General features: G+C 41.9%; 1 protein-coding gene across 1 annotated transcript in view; it reads left to right on the forward strand.

Annotated features, from left to right (window-relative positions):
* LOC146967037 (sodium channel protein type 5 subunit alpha-like) overlaps positions 1-18,012 on the forward strand; it is a 468,832-nt gene that overhangs the window by 69,236 nt on the left and 381,584 nt on the right. Inside the window, exons 2-4 of the mRNA XM_085763726.1 lie at positions 8,648-8,812; positions 8,946-9,089; positions 14,907-15,025. Of these exons, the coding sequence (XP_085619852.1) occupies positions 8,690-8,812; positions 8,946-9,089; positions 14,907-15,025 (386 nt within the window). The 5' untranslated portion in view covers positions 8,648-8,689. The remainder of the gene's footprint in view (positions 1-8,647; positions 8,813-8,945; positions 9,090-14,906; positions 15,026-18,012) is intronic.

The following is an 18,012-nucleotide window of genomic DNA, read 5'->3' on the forward strand; positions in this document are numbered from 1 at the left end:
CGTTTTCGCTAATGCTGCGTTCCAGGCAGGCTTTTGAAATCGTAAATTACAGCTTCAAGTCACGACTTACGACTTTGTAGCGTTCCAGGCAACCCACTCGTGTTTTTCCGACCTATTTTACCGGTGAAAGTCACTATAACGGCCACTTGTAACTTCCGACCGGTGAACTCGTACCAGATCGAACTGGTACCACTTCACGGTCGGAAAAATACGAGTTTCCTTGAACGCACCATAACAGTCCTCGTCCCTACGTCGCCACATTCACGGCGTTCCTTGGCTGCACACACAGCCCTGAAACGCACTCCGTCGACGTCTCTGGACCAAACTGGCAGGAGGTCCCGCCGTCTGTGGGCAGGTCTGCGGCCGACTTAAAGCCGACGCACCAGAGACGTTTGATGAGCTGGCACAAATGAGTATCAAATTTGAAGATATTCGCCCATGGGCCGATGCTTGACAGATGTTATAAATTATAGGGCCGACGTCCAACCTCAGGCCGACGTCGGCCAGACGTACGTGTGCTATCTGGGATGAAGTTCGACTTGTGGCAACACGGAGCTAATGCTAACACAGACACACACACACACCATGGATCTTTTATAAGATAATGTAATACATCATGACACACACACACACACACACCTTCGCGTTTTGGAACCTTTATTCCTGTGTGTATGTGTGTGTGTGTGTATGTCTGTGTCTTTGTGTCTGTGTGTGGCCGTGTTAGCATTAGCTCTGTGTTAGCGTTAGCTCGGTGTTAGCATTAGCTCCGTGTTAGCAGGGCTTAGCAAACACCGCTCTCTACCTTCAGCAGCTTCCAATGTAAACACAAGCACGTGTAGGGGGTGGAGGTGGTGGTGGCGAGTTTTTTTTTTTTTTTTTACGACAGTGACATGTGCCTCCCAGAACTGTGGGGGAGCTCCGGAGAGGGAAAAAAAGAGAAACCAGCGAAGGAGCGAGCTATTTCCGGCCGACTTGCATAGTTCTGCTTTAAATCAAAGATATTCAATAAATGGAAAGATACTCCATGAGCGGCTGCTCCAATGATAGAAATGGTATACACTTCCTGTCTCTCTAAATGGGCGTGGCCAACCGTCACCACCTCGTCTGTGAACGTGTGTGGATTTATACAATTTGTAGGTAGATGAAAGTGAGATATTTATATTTTCTTATGATAACATTAAATATTTACACTACTAACAGTAATATTTAGCGTGACAAAAATAATTTAAATCATTTTCACGGGAGTTCGTAGAGACAGAGACAGGTCTTGAACAAAGTGGATTTTCTGATGTGTCCGTCTGAAAATTGCCATTTTTGAACCTCTGACTTTAATTATTGATGAATGAAAACATGAGTCCGTCTTGCGCTGGTCAAAGAATTTTACGGTGCGCGCGGAGGCTCATAAATGTAGTGTGAAAACGCTTCGCTTTTCCAAAACTCCTCGTTGTCCCTTTAAGTGACTGTGGGGAGAAAGACTCGACCATAATCTGTGTTCACGTTCAATTTTCCCATTGGAGTCAATACACTCTAGGCTGCCTCTGGTCTCCCTAAAGGGGCGTGGCCGTGCAGAAGCCCACGTGACATGCATACAGGAAGCTGACTCGTCATGGAAGGTCTTGGTTTATAAACCGTCTTTGTTTAAATGACGCGGGGCGTTCAAGCTCCTCCGTTCCTCCGCTCGCCATGACCACGCTGCACTTAACAAGCATGTTTATTAACTCATTGGCTGCCATTGACGTCTATAGACGTCAATCTAATTACAACCGTTCACTGCCATTGACGTCGATAGACGTCAATTGCGTTTTTCAACGGGAAGGGCTGGAGGACGGTCTGGCGGAGCTTGTCCATCAATATCAGGCTTGTAAACTAGTGTAATGACGTGTAGGTGCCCTGTAGGCCCTGTAGGTGGCAGCAGTGCCCTCTTTGGATGAGAGATCAGAATTGATTATGAGAAGAAGAAGCGAGATGACAAGAGATATGCTAAAGAAACTTAGCTAAAGAAACGGAGCCTATGTGTTCCGCACGTCGGCACATTATGTACCGTGTGTGTCGCGGTAGTTCGGAGAGGAAGAGGGTCGCGATCATGAGAAAATGACGGAGATCATTGAAAAAGACACCGACGCTGGACACCGGCGATCAAGCCGGGCCGAGTGGTGAGAATCAGCAGCTGACGGTGCGTCACCACAGACCAGAGCCCAGCTCAACTGACGGCTCGGTGGACGTGACCCGAGCGATTCCGTCCGGATCCACCAGGAGCAGCAGAGACTCGTCCCCACGCTCCAGAAAGACATGAAGGTAATAATATAATACATCAATGGTAAAAATAATAAAATAAACTAACTTGCTAGCGAGCTAACTTTTACTGCTTAGAGAAGGGCGGATCGCTTTGATCGGAAAGGTTGAAAAAAAAAAAACTCCACATCACACTTGACTACATCTATAAGAGATGTATTTTTATGGTAATTCTATATATTTCTATAATTTACAGGTGGTGGATCGAGCAGTGGTCGACCATGGGGCAGAGGTCATGTGACAGCTACAAACGTACAAAAAAGTTAATGCATTTTTACTGATATTTGTAAATAAATTATTATTTTGCCATCAAAAGTCCTTTCTCAGTGTTGTTTTTGTTGTTTTATAGAAGGAGAACACTGTTCAGGTGTGTGAGGTGTCACTAAAGCAAAAAATATCAACGTCAAAGTCACTGTTCTGCTTGACATGTTTCTTTCCACAAAAAGCTTGTTTTCTCAGTGTTATGGTCAAAAACTGCTGTTTTTGGCGAAACCAGCCTACGTTCTACTGCTGTTTACAAAAGAACGGAAAAAGGTAGAAACAAACTTTTTTTTTCCTATTGAACAAAGAGAGTCTACTCTTTCTCTTGGTAGTTTCGGTGTTTATATAGTCATAGAACACAATATTCTGTGGGTCTTATAAGATCGTTCAAAATGCTCTAAAACGGCTGGCAGTATGGGGCTCTCTGCTCTGAAAATGGCTGGCAGCCAATGAGTTAAACATGCGCACAAACTTTTTTTTTCAAAAATCAATCCACGGATCACATGTGTGCACGTGTTCAGTGCATGCCAAGCCAAGTAAGGATGTAAACAATTAAATTAATTGCAGTTAATCAATCCTTTTCTAGGAGTTTTTTGTGAAATGTAAACAAGCAAAGCTGAAATAACGTAGCGGGATCTCTATTTAAATGTGTGCGCAGCGCACTGAGCACACAGGGGAGAGAGGAGGTGAAAAGAGACAACAACACTGTTACCTACACTGAGCTGCCGTGTACGGGAGGATACGGTAAACCGACGCGGATCCGGTGTGTTTATCAAAGCTTGGTCACCGTGCTGAGACACCGGGTCGGTTTGAGCTGCGTTCAGGCTGCATTAAAACTCCTCAGGCAGTGTCCAACATCAAAATATTAAATCCAGCAGTCCACTGAAATTCACAACACTGAACAGTAAAAAAAAAACAAAAAACAGTGGGTTTCTTGATCTACGAACAACTCCAATCTGTCACATTAATCCGCCGACAACACCGACTTGAGGCCCGAGTTCCCACCGTCGCCGGGCGTCTGCTCGCCGTTGGACGACTCCTGCAGCACCGGCGCCTATTTCTCCTGCGGCTCCTCCGCGGCGCGCTCCGCGATGCCGGTGAGGAAGAGGAGGAGGAGGAGGCCGTCCTCGCTCGCACTGCACCGGATCAACCTGCAGAGGAGACGAGACAGTACCGTTACCGAGGCAACGACCTCTGATCCCCCAGGCTCCTGTTACTGAGAAAGTCACGTTAAATCCCCAGTCTGTGGTCATTTTATCTAGATACCGCCTGTTAGGATTTGCTTTAGGAGTGACCAAGAGCTAACAGGCTACATCCATGGTAGGGCTAGTCCCATGCTGCCACCTACTGAACTGATTGCAGGCCTACTCCTTCGTCATCCCGCTGGAGATAACAAGCCAATTAACTTTATCTCTATAACTCAATATAAACGCACAGAAAAATATTTTTGCATGGAGAAATTGTAAAATGATGTAATCTGATAATGTTAATGGACAGTAAAAATGATAGATTTTACCTACTTCTGCTTCAACATGCTACTGTGACATACTGTGCTTTGCCTGTTGTCTGACCCATGTCATGTCAGGTATCATTGTAAAGCTCTTTCACTACTGAACAGTTATGTAGGCTCCAAAAATTGTCATCGCTTATCCGCAAAATTTGTTTTTCCTCAGACTCTGAACCTGAAATCTCCACTTCAGCAGCACTTACAGACACCGAACCTTCCACTTTTATTCCTGTCTATATTCTGAAGGTTTTTACAGAGGGGATTGATATATCATTCAAAGCCTGATTTATATAATTTTGTATTCCTAAAAACATGGTGAAATTTGACAGTAAAAAAAGAAGAAAAAAAAGATCCATCCAAAACCCCCTCTGTACAAACTTCTGACTCTAATATGTCAACAAAATTAAACAAGAATTTTGAAAGGGGATGCAAATTAGCGCATATTTCATCAGATATTGCCTCATTTACATATTTAAACATACAATTTGACAAAACTTGTAATACAAAAAATATTTGTCTTAATATAAGTGATAAACTTGGGAAGTTTCATGGTGATATCTGTTAGTTAAAATTTTTACCCTATTCACCTGTAGTGTCTCCCCTTGGTTACCTGTCCACTCTGCTTCTGAGGTTTAGTAGCGGTTTAGTAGAGATGGTTTGGAGGTGGGTTGAAGAGTCCGGGTCGGTAATTCTTCCTAATAAAGACCCAATTACAGATCCATGAAACACCTGTTTATTTGAAGATGATGACTGAAAGGAAATTTGGTGATGCAGAAATGTGTTTTTCTGCTTTTCTCCTTTCAGTCACTTTGTTGTCATCAGTCTGCTCATGACTTTGGGAATGATTATGTCAGAGGAGAGGTACAAACGAGTGTGTACGTGACCAAGTGTTGGAGCAGAATGGAGCTACTGTACACGGCATACGTGTGTGTGACTGAGTGGATGACAGCTTTTGATAAGAATGGAAAACAGAGCTAGATTTTCCTTTGATGTGGACACACACACACAAACACACATACACACATACACACTCAGAAATCAGATTTGGGAGCTGTGAAGAATAAATTCATGAAGGGTTGAAAAACGAGGGCTGTCTAATCATTCAATTAGGATCTAAGGCAGATGGTCTGGACACACACACACACACACCGACCTGTTATACACGCACACTTTGTCTTGCTCTCTCCGAACTCTGGCAACATGATACAAGTGTATGTGTGTGTGTGTGTGTGTTGATGGGTGGGTTGGTTTGTTGGGTTCGTGTGTCTTTTCTCCTCCATTGTTTCTCTGTTCTGTTTAAACTTTCCACTTTTCACACCACAGTGAACACCACACACCACGGTGGGCCAACACATATTACTCCATATGAACCAGGCAAAAAGAGAGATTGGTTTGGTTTAAATTTGTAAACAAACATGAGGGGCCCTAGTTTCTTGGACCAAGCGCAGTGCCGCGCCAACGGGGCGTGGCGCAGGCACTCCCCTCGTCCCTCCTACCGCCGCAAACGGCAAAGAGGGAGGAGACAAGGCGGGAGTGGGAAAGGAGGAGGAGAGAAAGGCGTGAAGTGGGATTAACACAGCTGACCTCACCTTTAATTGCGCCGCGGGCGATGCGCACTGCAAGTTTGTCATTTTATACTTCGACATGGACGGAGGAGACAGCGACGCCAGAGGCCGAACCTCTCCCAGGAGGAAACAGCTGTTTTGGTCCGGAGGTCCGAGCTCAGAGTGGCCGAATAATGAGTTTACTAATATCCTTAATCAGGTTTGATCTGATACACTGAGAACCTCTGCCCAGTGTAAAAAACAACAACTAATAAACTAATAAGGAAACTCACATTTATTCAAACCCTGTGTAAGAAAGATGAGAGGTGTACACTAATCACAACATAAACAAACACCATGCGTAACAGGGATGAAACCAGGAGCATCTCAGCGTAAAGGACGCTCTCTCTCTCTCTCTCTGTCTGTCTGTCCGTCTCTCTCTTTTTTTTTCTGAGATGAGAAATGCTGAGTATTGGCTATATCTGACACCGAGGCTGTTGTGGTGGGCTAAGAGAGATGATGATTTGTGTTTTGTTTTTCATTACGGCTGCGTGACGACGCGGTCGCTCGCCCGCTAATAAATTAACAAGTAAGTAAATAAATAAAGCAGATCATCACAACACTTACATTTCGTTTCACCAGACACATACAAACACACACAAATTACAACACATCCGCATCTGCTTTTCAGTGCCAGTTCGTCCCTGCTGTGTTAATTCAGGTGGAGTTTCCATTACGCTGCCAACAGCCTTTGATCTGACGTCAGGTGTGACGGGACAATCTGTATAGATATAAATTCATGTGTTGATTCCACTAGTTGCATTAAATAGTGGTTATTGTGGTTATTTATTGCATCTACATGTGCCTGGAACTGTGGAAACCTGCCTGTGAGGTCTTGGTGACGTGTGTGCACTGCTTGCCGGTGAACCAATCTACCACTGCGCCGGCTGCACTTCGCCTTGCGCTGAGAGTAGACCTGGTTTGAGGTGGCGAGCTTTCAGCGCACCCTCGGCGGGACATTTTCGCATGAAACTTCCACTGCGCCAAGCTGAATCTGTGACACCTCCCCCTGCTGCGCCGCCACACCCACCTCGGCGCAGCGCGATCTACCAATCTGCCAGACTGACCGTTCGCCAGGCTGCGCTGGTCCAAACTTGCACTGCACCGGCTGCGCCACCTGCGCTGCGCCAGGAAACTTGGGCCCGAGGGTTTAAAAATGTAGTTTATAAAGAGGCTTCAAAGTGGTCGATGTAAATCATAACTTTTAGTCAGGATTTTCTCTATAAATCAAAATCATGATTCAGATCAAGGATTATGATTCTACTCAAAAATGTAGAAAGCATATTTTCCTAAATCTATTTAACAACACAGAAAATCTGATATAATTCTATAGATTATCTTGAAGGCAGGTGTGGGTTAGAGGCTCTGACCAGTCTGGTACACAGAGAGCTACACTGAAATAGAGTCTGGCCTTGAAGGCTACTTACAGTAAAAGTCATCAATAAAACATCTAAATTGATGCTAAAGGAAACCATAGTGGTGATGCTGCAGTCTGAGAGCATTTTGTTTCAAACCTGATTAAGACCACTGAAGTTGTCCAAAATCAACGAAACACGATAAGTTCTGCATCACTGAAACTCAAAGCACATTCTCTCATTTGTTTCTTAGATGACCTTACTGGACAGAATAGTAATCCCACTAATATAATCAAGTACTGGCTCAGAATTTAAAACAGTCCTTTGTTGCTGTCACAGTTTTTTTTGTCTTATGTCGTTGTTGATGTCTTTGTCTTTGTATTTCTGAGCCATACAACTCATTGTCACACTGTTGTCAGTGTTTGAGGTAGTGAACAGCGCATGTGGATGCAGGCCAGCAGGTGCGGTTGTGCTTCATCAGGTTGGAGTTGATCACAGACAGTTTTCCACGCTGATTGTGGCCCTTTCAAAGGGTCTAAGCAGTTGCTGAATGATGAGTGAGGTGAAGCTCTGGGCCGTCCCAGGCTGCTCGCTGCCGCCTCTGAGGACATAATCATTGTGCAATTGAAGAAGCCATTCAATCAAGGCTCTGTCCTGACACTCACACTCTCCAGGAACTGGAATCAGTGGTTCCTCATCTCATGCCTCAAGGAGTCAAAATATAGTCAACAAGAGTTTCACAATTCACTTTATAGTGACCGCTACATTATCATCTCATGGTCAAATACAAGTGAACATAATAGGTCAATTTGAAATATGTGTGGATGGAAAGGGCAAAGTTTAAAAGAAATTACAATTTCTAAGTTAGACTTATATAAGCCTATATTCAAATAAAAACAGGTATGGCATGAACCATATAGAAATTATGAGCACACCTGATCATTAATTTCATCCGGCCACTAACGATTTTTTCCTGCAAATTGTGTCACATATGTGACTAATATTTCATTTCATAGGTGGCAACATAAATCTTGATATAAGATTAGAAATGTAATATATTACATTTCTGTGCAGGATGACAAAATATAAAACAGCCATACTGTTGAATTAACTGCCCTCGTTTTTATGAAATATAGTTAGATGTGTCCAAGACAGTAGTGAGTAGAAAACTGAGATGTGGAGTATTTTCAAAATAAAATATATAGGCTGTCATTATTGTATATAAAAGAAAAAAGTTAATATAGAGTAAAAGTGGTGTGGTGTGTTTCTATGTTTTGTAGCTTAAGGGAATAATCTGCATTAGATGTTTGATGTTTTACACAGGACATGTCTTCATCCACCTGTTCCATCTGTGGCAAAGACTCTGAATCAGTTTTAGTCAAGGCAGAGGTTTATCAACCCACCTGCTTTTCACCATATATCACTATCGCAACTTACACAAAAATCTAGAGTGGAGAAAGTGGCAGTGAATGACACCATGGGAAATGTAGGGAACTGAAAAAGAAGGAAGGGAGCAAGGTGAAAAAGACTTTGGTTACAAAATATAACTGTCAACACTTGGGATTTGTCTTTTTTTCTTGCTTGAACTTTAGTTGTATATTGATGTCTCCTCTCTGTTGTCTCTGCAGCTGGTATACTGGGCCAGTCAGCAGCAGGATCAGGATGAGAAGATGGCTGGCTGTGTGTTTCCAATGGGACCAGAGAGCTTTCAGAGCTTCACGCCGGACTCCCTGGCGGCCATCGAGCAGCGCATTGCCCAGGAGGAGGCTCGACGCAAAAAACACTACCAGGAGGTTCTCACACCCATCCATCCATCAAATAATAAGATGTGTGGCAGCTTCAATAGGCAGATGTGAGATATTTCATGGGACGTGATGCTTTGGTGATTTGTGTATGCGCGTGTGTGTGTGTGTGTGTGTGTCTCAGGACCTGGGCGATGTGCAGCTCCCCCGGCGCCGGCCCGACCTGGAGGCAGGAAAACAGCTGCCGCGCATCTTCGCTGACATCCCATCTCATCTGGTGGGCGTTCCCCTGGAAGACATTGACCCATACTACTTCAGAGACAAGAGGGTAGGTCACCCAGTATGTGTGTGTGTCTGGGTTAGTGTGTGGTTTAAGAGTTTTTAAACGCTGCATTCATTTCTGTGCCCAGTTTTGCTTTTGAGCATTTCATTTCAAAACAAAACACATGGAGGAGAACTAAGTTTTCCTTGCATTATTGATAGTTTATCATATTACTTTGTGTTGTAAAAAAGGAGAAAAATACTGATCCACCCGATACCGAGAAGTGTTGAGAACAAGGAGAATTTCACTGGGGAACTGAGGAATCAGTTTGATTTGCTGTTAACAATGGAGCCACCTATTAAAAAGAGAATCACCCAGTTGGTCCTGAACAGGATTTGGCAATATGTGTACACACACAAACACACACTCAAATTCACTCCTCATTAGTTTGATAATTCAAACTGCAACATCAGAAGTGTTGTGTGAATGGGAGGTAGCAGCCTGAAAGCTGCTGAAAGATCACAGCTCATTGCCTAGTTTATACAGGGATCATCCCTATGTTCCCCGGGTCCTATGTTCTCCACTTTGTATAGGACTGGGGAACATAGAACCCTTTTTCTAAAAAAGGGTTCTATGTTCCTCGCTTTTCCCCCAAAGGACCCGGAACATGCACGTTTTGTACCCATACCTGGAAGTTGAGTTGTGACTTTGAGTGAGAAGTGTAATTGTCCCATTGGTTGGTTTAGGCAATGAAGAAAGGAGTTGGTTAAGTTTAGTAAAAAGAACAGGTACTGTAGAGGCTAGACAGGCCAGATAGAGAGAGTCCAGATAAGTAGAGAGAGTCCATCGACCGGCAACAGAGGGGAACATAGGACCCTTTTTCAGAAAAAGGGTCCTATGTTCCCCAGTATGTACTGCGACCGGCGAACATAGGACCCTTTTTGGGAAAAACGGGGAACATAGGACCCTTTTTCAAAAAGAACATAGGTACGCTCCTGTTTATACATGCTCAGATTAATTCATTGTTCCACCAAGCCGTCAGCTTCTGGCTTTTGCATAGACCAATGACTCCCAACCCGTTGGCCACACAAATTATTTAAAAACCAACTAGCTAAAATCTTGGTGAAAATACAGATAAAAAATGGGCTGAATTGCAGGTTTGATAAACTAATTGTAGCTGCTTTAAGGCTGGACCATACTTGTTTGTTGTCTCTTTGGATCAGCGGGAAAAAAAGACAAATGAAAAGGTAAGAGTGTAAAGTGTCACTCAAAAGTCAATACAATACTATTTTCAATATGACAGGGACAAAAACAACATAAAATTAATAGTCAAAAAGAATTTTTAACAAAGACTAGAAGAATACAAAAACAATTATAGCTGCTGCGCAGCGATGGGTCGGGTCCGGGCTACTTTTGGGCAAATTTAGGCAATTCTGAGCAACAAACAGGAGAATAGGAAGACGAGACAGTTGTCCTTATAATGTCCAATTTGCATTAGTTGAGGATTGAACCCACAACCTCGGGAACCAAAGACCATTGTCTATCGCACTGACCTAATTGACAAGTGGCAGTTCAACAGTAGCTTCACAAACTGAGTAAGCCATTCACTCTCGTGTAGGCAGATTTGGAACCACAGTAAAAAGAAAAATCAGTTTTTGAGGTAAAGATATGTATTTGTTAAACATCTACTGTGACTCTAAGATGTTAGGAGCCTTCGCACATGGTCCAGTCCAAGCTATTTGGATTTTTAAATTTAGAAGCTTGCTGTGATGCCACCATTAGGACAATTGTCTTGTGTTTCGTGTTGAGGACAACTGACATTTTGATCTGTCATCATCATCGTCATCACCCTTGCTGGGTCTTGAACTCACAATCTCTGACACCAAGAACCAGCTCCTAACTCGCTGAGCTAATTGGCTGGTAGTGAGACCTGCTGTGTAGCTTCATTTATCGACTCAGGGGGTCAATGCCCGGGCAGCTGTTGTCAAGGCAGATTTCGGAAATGGTCAAAATGTCAGAAATTCTGTTATCTAAACAAAAATCTGATAATACATGGGATCTGGCATGGGGTTGGACATTTCTGTAAGGTTTGGTGAGTTTTCACCCATGGGAAGTATGATTTCCTTGGAAGTAGAAAGAAGAAGATGACACTGGACCTTTGTGCAAAATTTAGTGAGCTTTCGCCCATGGTCCGGTCCAAGCTATTTGTTTTTTGTTTTTTTTTTATTTAGAGGCTTGCTGTGATGTCACCATGAGGACATCTGGCATTTTGATGTGTCATTATCATCATCACTCTTGCTGGGTCTTGAACCCACATCACCTCGCACCACAAACCAGCGCTTACTCAGTGAGCTAATTATCTGGAAGTGAGACATGGTGTGTGTCTTCTCAAATAGACTCAGGGAGTCAGTGTCCGGGCAGCAGTTGTGAACGCAGATTTCAAAAATGGTCAAAAAGTCAGAAATTCTGTTATCTAAACAAAAATCTGTTAATATATAAATTGCATTTAGACAGCAAAACAGTTTGAGGACATCTGACATTTTGATCTGTCATCATCATCATCATCACCCTTGCTGGGTCTCGAACTCACAATCTCTGACACCAAGAACCAGCTCCTAACTCGCTGAGCTAATTGGCTGGTAGTGAGACCTGCTGTGTAGCTTCATTTATCCACTCAGGTGAGTCAGTGCCCGGGCAGCTGTTGTGATGAAATGGTCAAAATGTCAGAAATTCAGTCATCTAAACAAAAATCTGATAATACATAAATTGCATCTTGACAGCATGGAAATGTTGGTGATTTGTTTTTAATGATAAGTGTTTTGCTTCATAAGAGAAAATCTGATGTTTAAAAATTCCACACTAACATTGACTGCAGTTGTTCCCATGAGAGCAGAATTCAAAATGTTCTCAAAAATTCAGTTTTTGAATTAAAATTCTGATATTTGCTAAACTTCATCAACCATGACTCCAAAATATTGTCTTTTTTTTCAGGAAGTTTGAAAATGTATATAGCAAGAATTTGATGGTATATGCTTACAGTACTGTTTACAGTCAAACGTTTTCATGCACTGTAGGCTCAATTTTTGCTTAATCAAAAATCTGAGAAACAAGTTTTGTGGAGGACAGTCTGGAGATGCTCTCTAGCAAGTTTGGTGTCAATTGAGCAAAAATTGTGGGAGGAGATACATTTTAAAAGTTTTACAGTTATTGAAAAAAACAGAGTGATGGACTTCATAATTTGTAATGAGTTTAAGTGGACAAAAGTTTCAGCAGTATTGAGGCTACATTGTGGTGAAGTTTCAAAACTGTAGCATCTACCGTTGGTTTGGTAGGAATTTTTAAAGTTTTTAAATTTAAACGCTTAGGAGTTGAGTGAATCTGGCATGCGGTCGGTTGTTTCTGTGAAGTTTGGTGAGTTTTCGCCCATGGGAAGTATGACTTCCTTGGAAGAAGAAGAAGAAGAAGAAGAAGAAGAAGAAGAAGAAGAAGAAGAAGAAGAAGAAGAAGAAGAAGAAGAAGAAGAAGAAGAAGAAGAAGAAGAAGAAGAAGAAGAAGAAGAAGAATTCCTAGGAATACAATAGTGTCCCCTAATAATATAATAATAAATATATATAAAATAATAATATTTCATTTTTGAAATAATATCAATGATAAGTTGTCTGAGGTAGTGCAAAAAAGAGAGAGAAACAATAGTAACATAATTAGAATGTACATGTATAGCAAATACATAAAGATTATTTTAGTATAGTATAGTATAGTATAGTATAGTATAGTAGGCCACAAATGTTTTTTTTATTTTCCAATATGTCATGATTTGGAACCACTCTTTTATATGCTGAAACTCACACTCGCTCTGAGAACTTGGTGTGTCCAAGGCAGATTGAAATCTGGATATTAGAGCTTAAGAGGAGACAGGTGAAAACATAATGGTGTCATCTGCATAGAAATGAGAGACTCAATGTTCCTCTTGATAATTTGGCGGATCACCATGTATTCAAGTTTCTACAAACCACACAGTAAAGTACTCAGGTGTCTGAATAGTTGAGTTAGCAGCTGGAGGAGTGGAGATCAGTCGGGACTGCTGAGTGATGAATTCTTTCCCTGTAAAAAGCAACATTTTGCCAGCTCATCCACTGGTTCAGACCACCCTCAGTCCACTCTCTGCTCTTTTTGTATTTGTGTATCTGTTTCTCTCCCCGGTGAAGTTCCTCTAGGGGAGATTCCTCACCCTCCTTCTTCTCTGTTTCACTCCCTCTGTGTGTTTAGCTCTAGTGTAGTGTCTCTGAATCCTCTGGGTTTCTCTGAAGCACCCAGGGCAAACACACATAAACACACTTAACGTGTTTGTGTGTTATTTGTACCAGTTCGTCTGCAGGAACATTTAGAGTTTGGGGGAATTAACAAAAAAACTGCAAGTCTGTGCTGCTGCACTGTTACAAAACAGTCAAAGGCCACAAGCTCTCAGCTTCACATCAGCATCACATGAATGGAGAGAATCTCCATCATATCACTCATTCTAAGCAAAAGCAAAGAACTGGCTTGTTGACACCCAAAGATGTGAGCACTGACTAAGCCATGATGTTATTGTCGTCCACATGTGTATTTATTAATGTGGACACACATTGTTGTGTTTTTGTCGTCCAAATGTGTATTTATTATGTGTATAGAATGAGTTCTATTCCATGTGGTATTGTATTTTATTTCATTTTTGCTCTTTTTAAAGGTTGCCCTTTACAATCCAGTAGAGGACGATGAAAACTAGCTTTTTAAGCTAACTCGGGTGCATTTACATTTGTTTTTTTATATTGTTTTATTAATGTGCATTGTCCATTTTCAAATAAATTTAAAAAAGAAAAAGACAGCAGGACCTCATGTCAGCGTGGCGACAGACATCACTGAACTGCTGTGGACAACCATGCCACTGCAGCTTTATCTGTCTACATAGAGTTTGCAGGTTACAGGAATGTTTGATTTTTCCTCAAGATTAACTAGTTTCTCATTCAGCATTAACAATAATGTCAGTAAAATCTCATGTCTACATGTGCAATTGATACAATGGATAAAAATATATGTCTCTTATCACAAATTCAGCTTCACCCGAGACACAGACATCTACAGGAATTTTATTCCTGACACATGACACTCTGAACCTGTCAGTGAAGCACTTTTTGTGAACTTGATGTGAATAATTGCAGTGTTTAAATTAGTCATTTTCTGCAGTGTATGTGTTGTCGAATTGATTAAAATTGTCATGGAAACTGTCCTCATGATGTCCTAAATATGAGATGACAAGAAAATAGAGACAAACAGGACATATGTATAGAATAAATGGCACAGCAACAGAATAGCACTAATTCAGTTTTTAGACATTAAATCAAGAAAAGGTTGCCAGCTTTTAAAAAGGATTTCCTCTTTAGCAGATATAATGTACCTGATTTTCTCCAAGTGTAATACATTTCCCAGCTCTCTCAACCACATTTCAAATGTAGGAGCCCTTTCAGATTTCCAAGACTGTAAAATTAGCTTTCTGGCTAACAGTGTTGAAAGGGAAATAGCCTTAGCTTCACAACTTCTTTTCACACTATCTAACTACTTTTCACACTATCTGACCAATGGCCACCCCGAACAACACAGTGAATGGGTCTGGGTTACATGGATGATTAAAGGCCTTAGTGAAGAACTCAAACAAGCTGCCCCAGAGTGATTGTAGCTTATGACATGACAAGAATAAATGGGATAGTGTTCCTTCTTCACACATCTGGAAATATTTTCTGCAATCTGGAGGGAGAATAGTGTAGTCTATGTACTATCTTGAATTGTATCAAATTATGTGTAAAATCTAGCTCTACCAATTAATGTGTTTTTTCTCTTTCTTTCTTGCAGACCTTCATAGTCCTGAACAAAGGGAAGGCCATCTTCCGCTTCAGTGCCACATCAGCCCTCTACATCTTCAGCCCTTTCCACCCCATCCGGAGAATCGCTATCAGGATCCTGGTCCACTCATATCCTTCCACGCCCACTCTGCCTCTGCATGATGTCTCGGTCTGCTAGCAGCTGCAGGGAAGTGGCTGCAGGGAGGTCAGAGGTCAGACGTCAGTCGCTGAGCAGCATCCCTGCAGCCTGCAGGCTTCAGTGTGCGTGCTGATATGTGTGTGTCTTTATGTCTGTGTGTGTCTATGTGTCCGACTCACACCACAGCTTGTCACTGAGGCGCCAGTGTGGTAGGGCACAAATCCAGAACACACTTGAGCACACACAAACACTCCGAAAACACACTCTCTCTCTCTCTCTCTCTCTCTCTCTCTCTCTCTCACACACACACACACACACACACACACACACTAAAACTCCACTTCAGCAACACAACTTTTGCTCTTACAGCAGCTGCCCCCCCTCACACACACACTAGTCCAAATTGTTGTTGTGTCTCTTTATGTAATACACACAAGCATACAAGCAGCACATCAGTAGCACCACACCTCCATCATCTACCTCTTCACCCACTTATCCCCCTGACAACAGCAGCGTGTCCGCCGGCTCGACGTCTCTCAACACCAGCAGGCGCCTCCCACAGCAAAAATAGATGAGTGTGATGTGAGGAGTGGGGGTGGGGGGGGGGGGGGACTGTTGAGTTTTGGGTGTGAAGTAATATCTGTCACATTGACGTCTGGAGCCGGGGGCAGACGCCGGTGAGGAGCTTAAGTGTGGTGTGGGACGGGGAACGGGGAACGGGCAACGGGCCAGAGAGCGTTTAGGTCCAGAGGTCAGGCTGCTGTTTGAAAGCACGTTTGGATTTAAATTGAATTTCTCTCTGACACCTTGAGTCACGATTTCTTTAAGCTAAACACCTAAGTATAAACCATCACCTAAGGTCTATATACTAAACAAACATTTTAACTCATTGAGTGCCATTGATGTAGATGTACGTCGATCAAAATCCAACGCTTGAGTGCCATTGACATACAGATATGAGAGGGTGAAGGGGGAGGGGGGTAGGAGAGGGTGAGGGGGCCCCAACTGCAGGAGGAGAAGTAGGAGAGCAGGCATCACTCTGCAGAGTAGGACTCGTGAAGTGAAATTTTCAGATGCCTTACATGTTTTTGAAGCTAAAATTAAAAAAGTGGTCTTTTTGGTGCAACCAGATTCTATTCAATTTAAGATATATCAAGAATGGAACAAGGTACAAACAAATGGTTTTTCCCTAGTTAAATAGAGAGTCTCCTCTTTCCTTTGAGCTGTTTGGTGTTTTCAGAGTCATAGTACAAAATATTCTCTGGGTCTTGAAATATTACTCCAAATGCCCTGAAACGCTGGCACATGGCACTGACCATTTTATAAAAGGGCTGGCACTCAATGAGTTAAGCTTATTTATTTTCAGACATGATAACTATTATTACTAGAAGTCAACATTCAGAAGAATCATAATGTGTGGGGGAAATATACTTTTTTGTGTTATGTGAAAATGTTCTGATTTTCTGCATCATGACTTATTATTATTTTGATAATGTTGTCACAGTTTTTTTTTTTTTTTTTTTTTTTACAAACGCTATGACCTGTTTTTCAACACTTTTAACACTTTTTCAAAACTCTTCATACAGTTACCACATCAGCCTGTGTGGGCTGTACAATTAACACATTTGACACAAAATACATACATTTTACATATTTAAAATTAGTTTTAACTTCTTTTACACACAGCTTCAACCAAGACCAAAACAGTAGGTAGGTAACTTTATAATGTAAACTGCTAAATTTTCAATTGCTTTCATACTGTTTGTCAAAACAGAAAACCTCATGTTCAAAACCGAACCTAAAGGCTGAGGAAATGTATGTCCTGTATTTTGTTTCTTTGCTTTTGAAAACCAGTTGATTGAGCTAATGCAAATACATCAATCACAGCTGATCCCCTTTCACATGGTCTATTTTCTCTGATCTTGTACAAAAAAAAAAGATAGAAAGACAGAGAGAGAGAAGAAGACCTGGCAGATTAGCAGTGACTTTTTTATATTTTACTGTTTCTTCTGTTTGTAAATTACATTTTCAAACATCTGTGAATGACCAGCAGCTAGGATGCTGATTTTTCTCTTTCTGCAGTCATTTTCAGTTGCTTTACTGTAGAATTCTCCTCTTTTTTTGTAAAGTGTTCATTCTGTAAAGCTGCTCTAAGATAGGTCGTTCACTTTTTGCTACTTTTTGGTACAAAATACCTGAATTTACTAAACCCAACAAAAGCAAAATGAAGAGAGCAGCACAGCACAAAAGCCAGTTCATGATACAATAGAATATTCTGTTGATTGTAAAACAGTAGATCTGATACATGGTAAAGTGATTCAGTTTGTGTTATTCCATCAGTTGTCAGTGTTTTTATGAGACTCTGCTGTGACTGACTACATGTTTCTGTGGGAAGACAACATGTGTCAGTGTTTAGTTAAACTGTGCGATTTTGAGCAAGAAATTAATTGTTTTGGGAATTGTGTATTGACAAATGGGTCAGAGCGATTGTAAAAGAGAAGTGTAAATAAATGTTCACAGTGGCATCAGCACATGTTTCTACAGATGTGAGGAAACCACAGTGAACAAACCTGACAATAGTGGGTGTTGGAAAAGGTCAGAGGTCATCCAGGAGCAATGTGTGTGTGTGTGTGTGTGTGTGTGTGTGTGTGTGTGTGTGTGTGTGTTTATGCATGTGTGTGTAGATGGACCACCTTGATGAAGACGAGGTTATATTTACTGTTCATGTTTATGGCCCAGCAGACAGCTCATGATGATATCTGGCTCAGAAATATGACCAACAGAATGAGCCCTGCGGTTTTCTCTCCTTCTCCCTCTCTCTCTCATCATCATACAGAGCAACACACACAGGGCCCACTGACACAACTAGTAAACACCACGTCATCCTGAGGATCCAGTATAAACTGGTCCCAGAGGATTCAGGATGTTACAGATCCCTGATTGTTCAAAGTCAGCCACATGAGTTTACAATCACTGA

Source organism: Trachurus japonicus, chromosome 20 (assembly GCF_045865225.1).
Source record: "Trachurus japonicus isolate A0001 chromosome 20, Traja_1.0".
In the NCBI taxonomy this organism is placed as follows: Eukaryota; Metazoa; Chordata; class Actinopteri; order Carangiformes; family Carangidae; genus Trachurus; species Trachurus japonicus.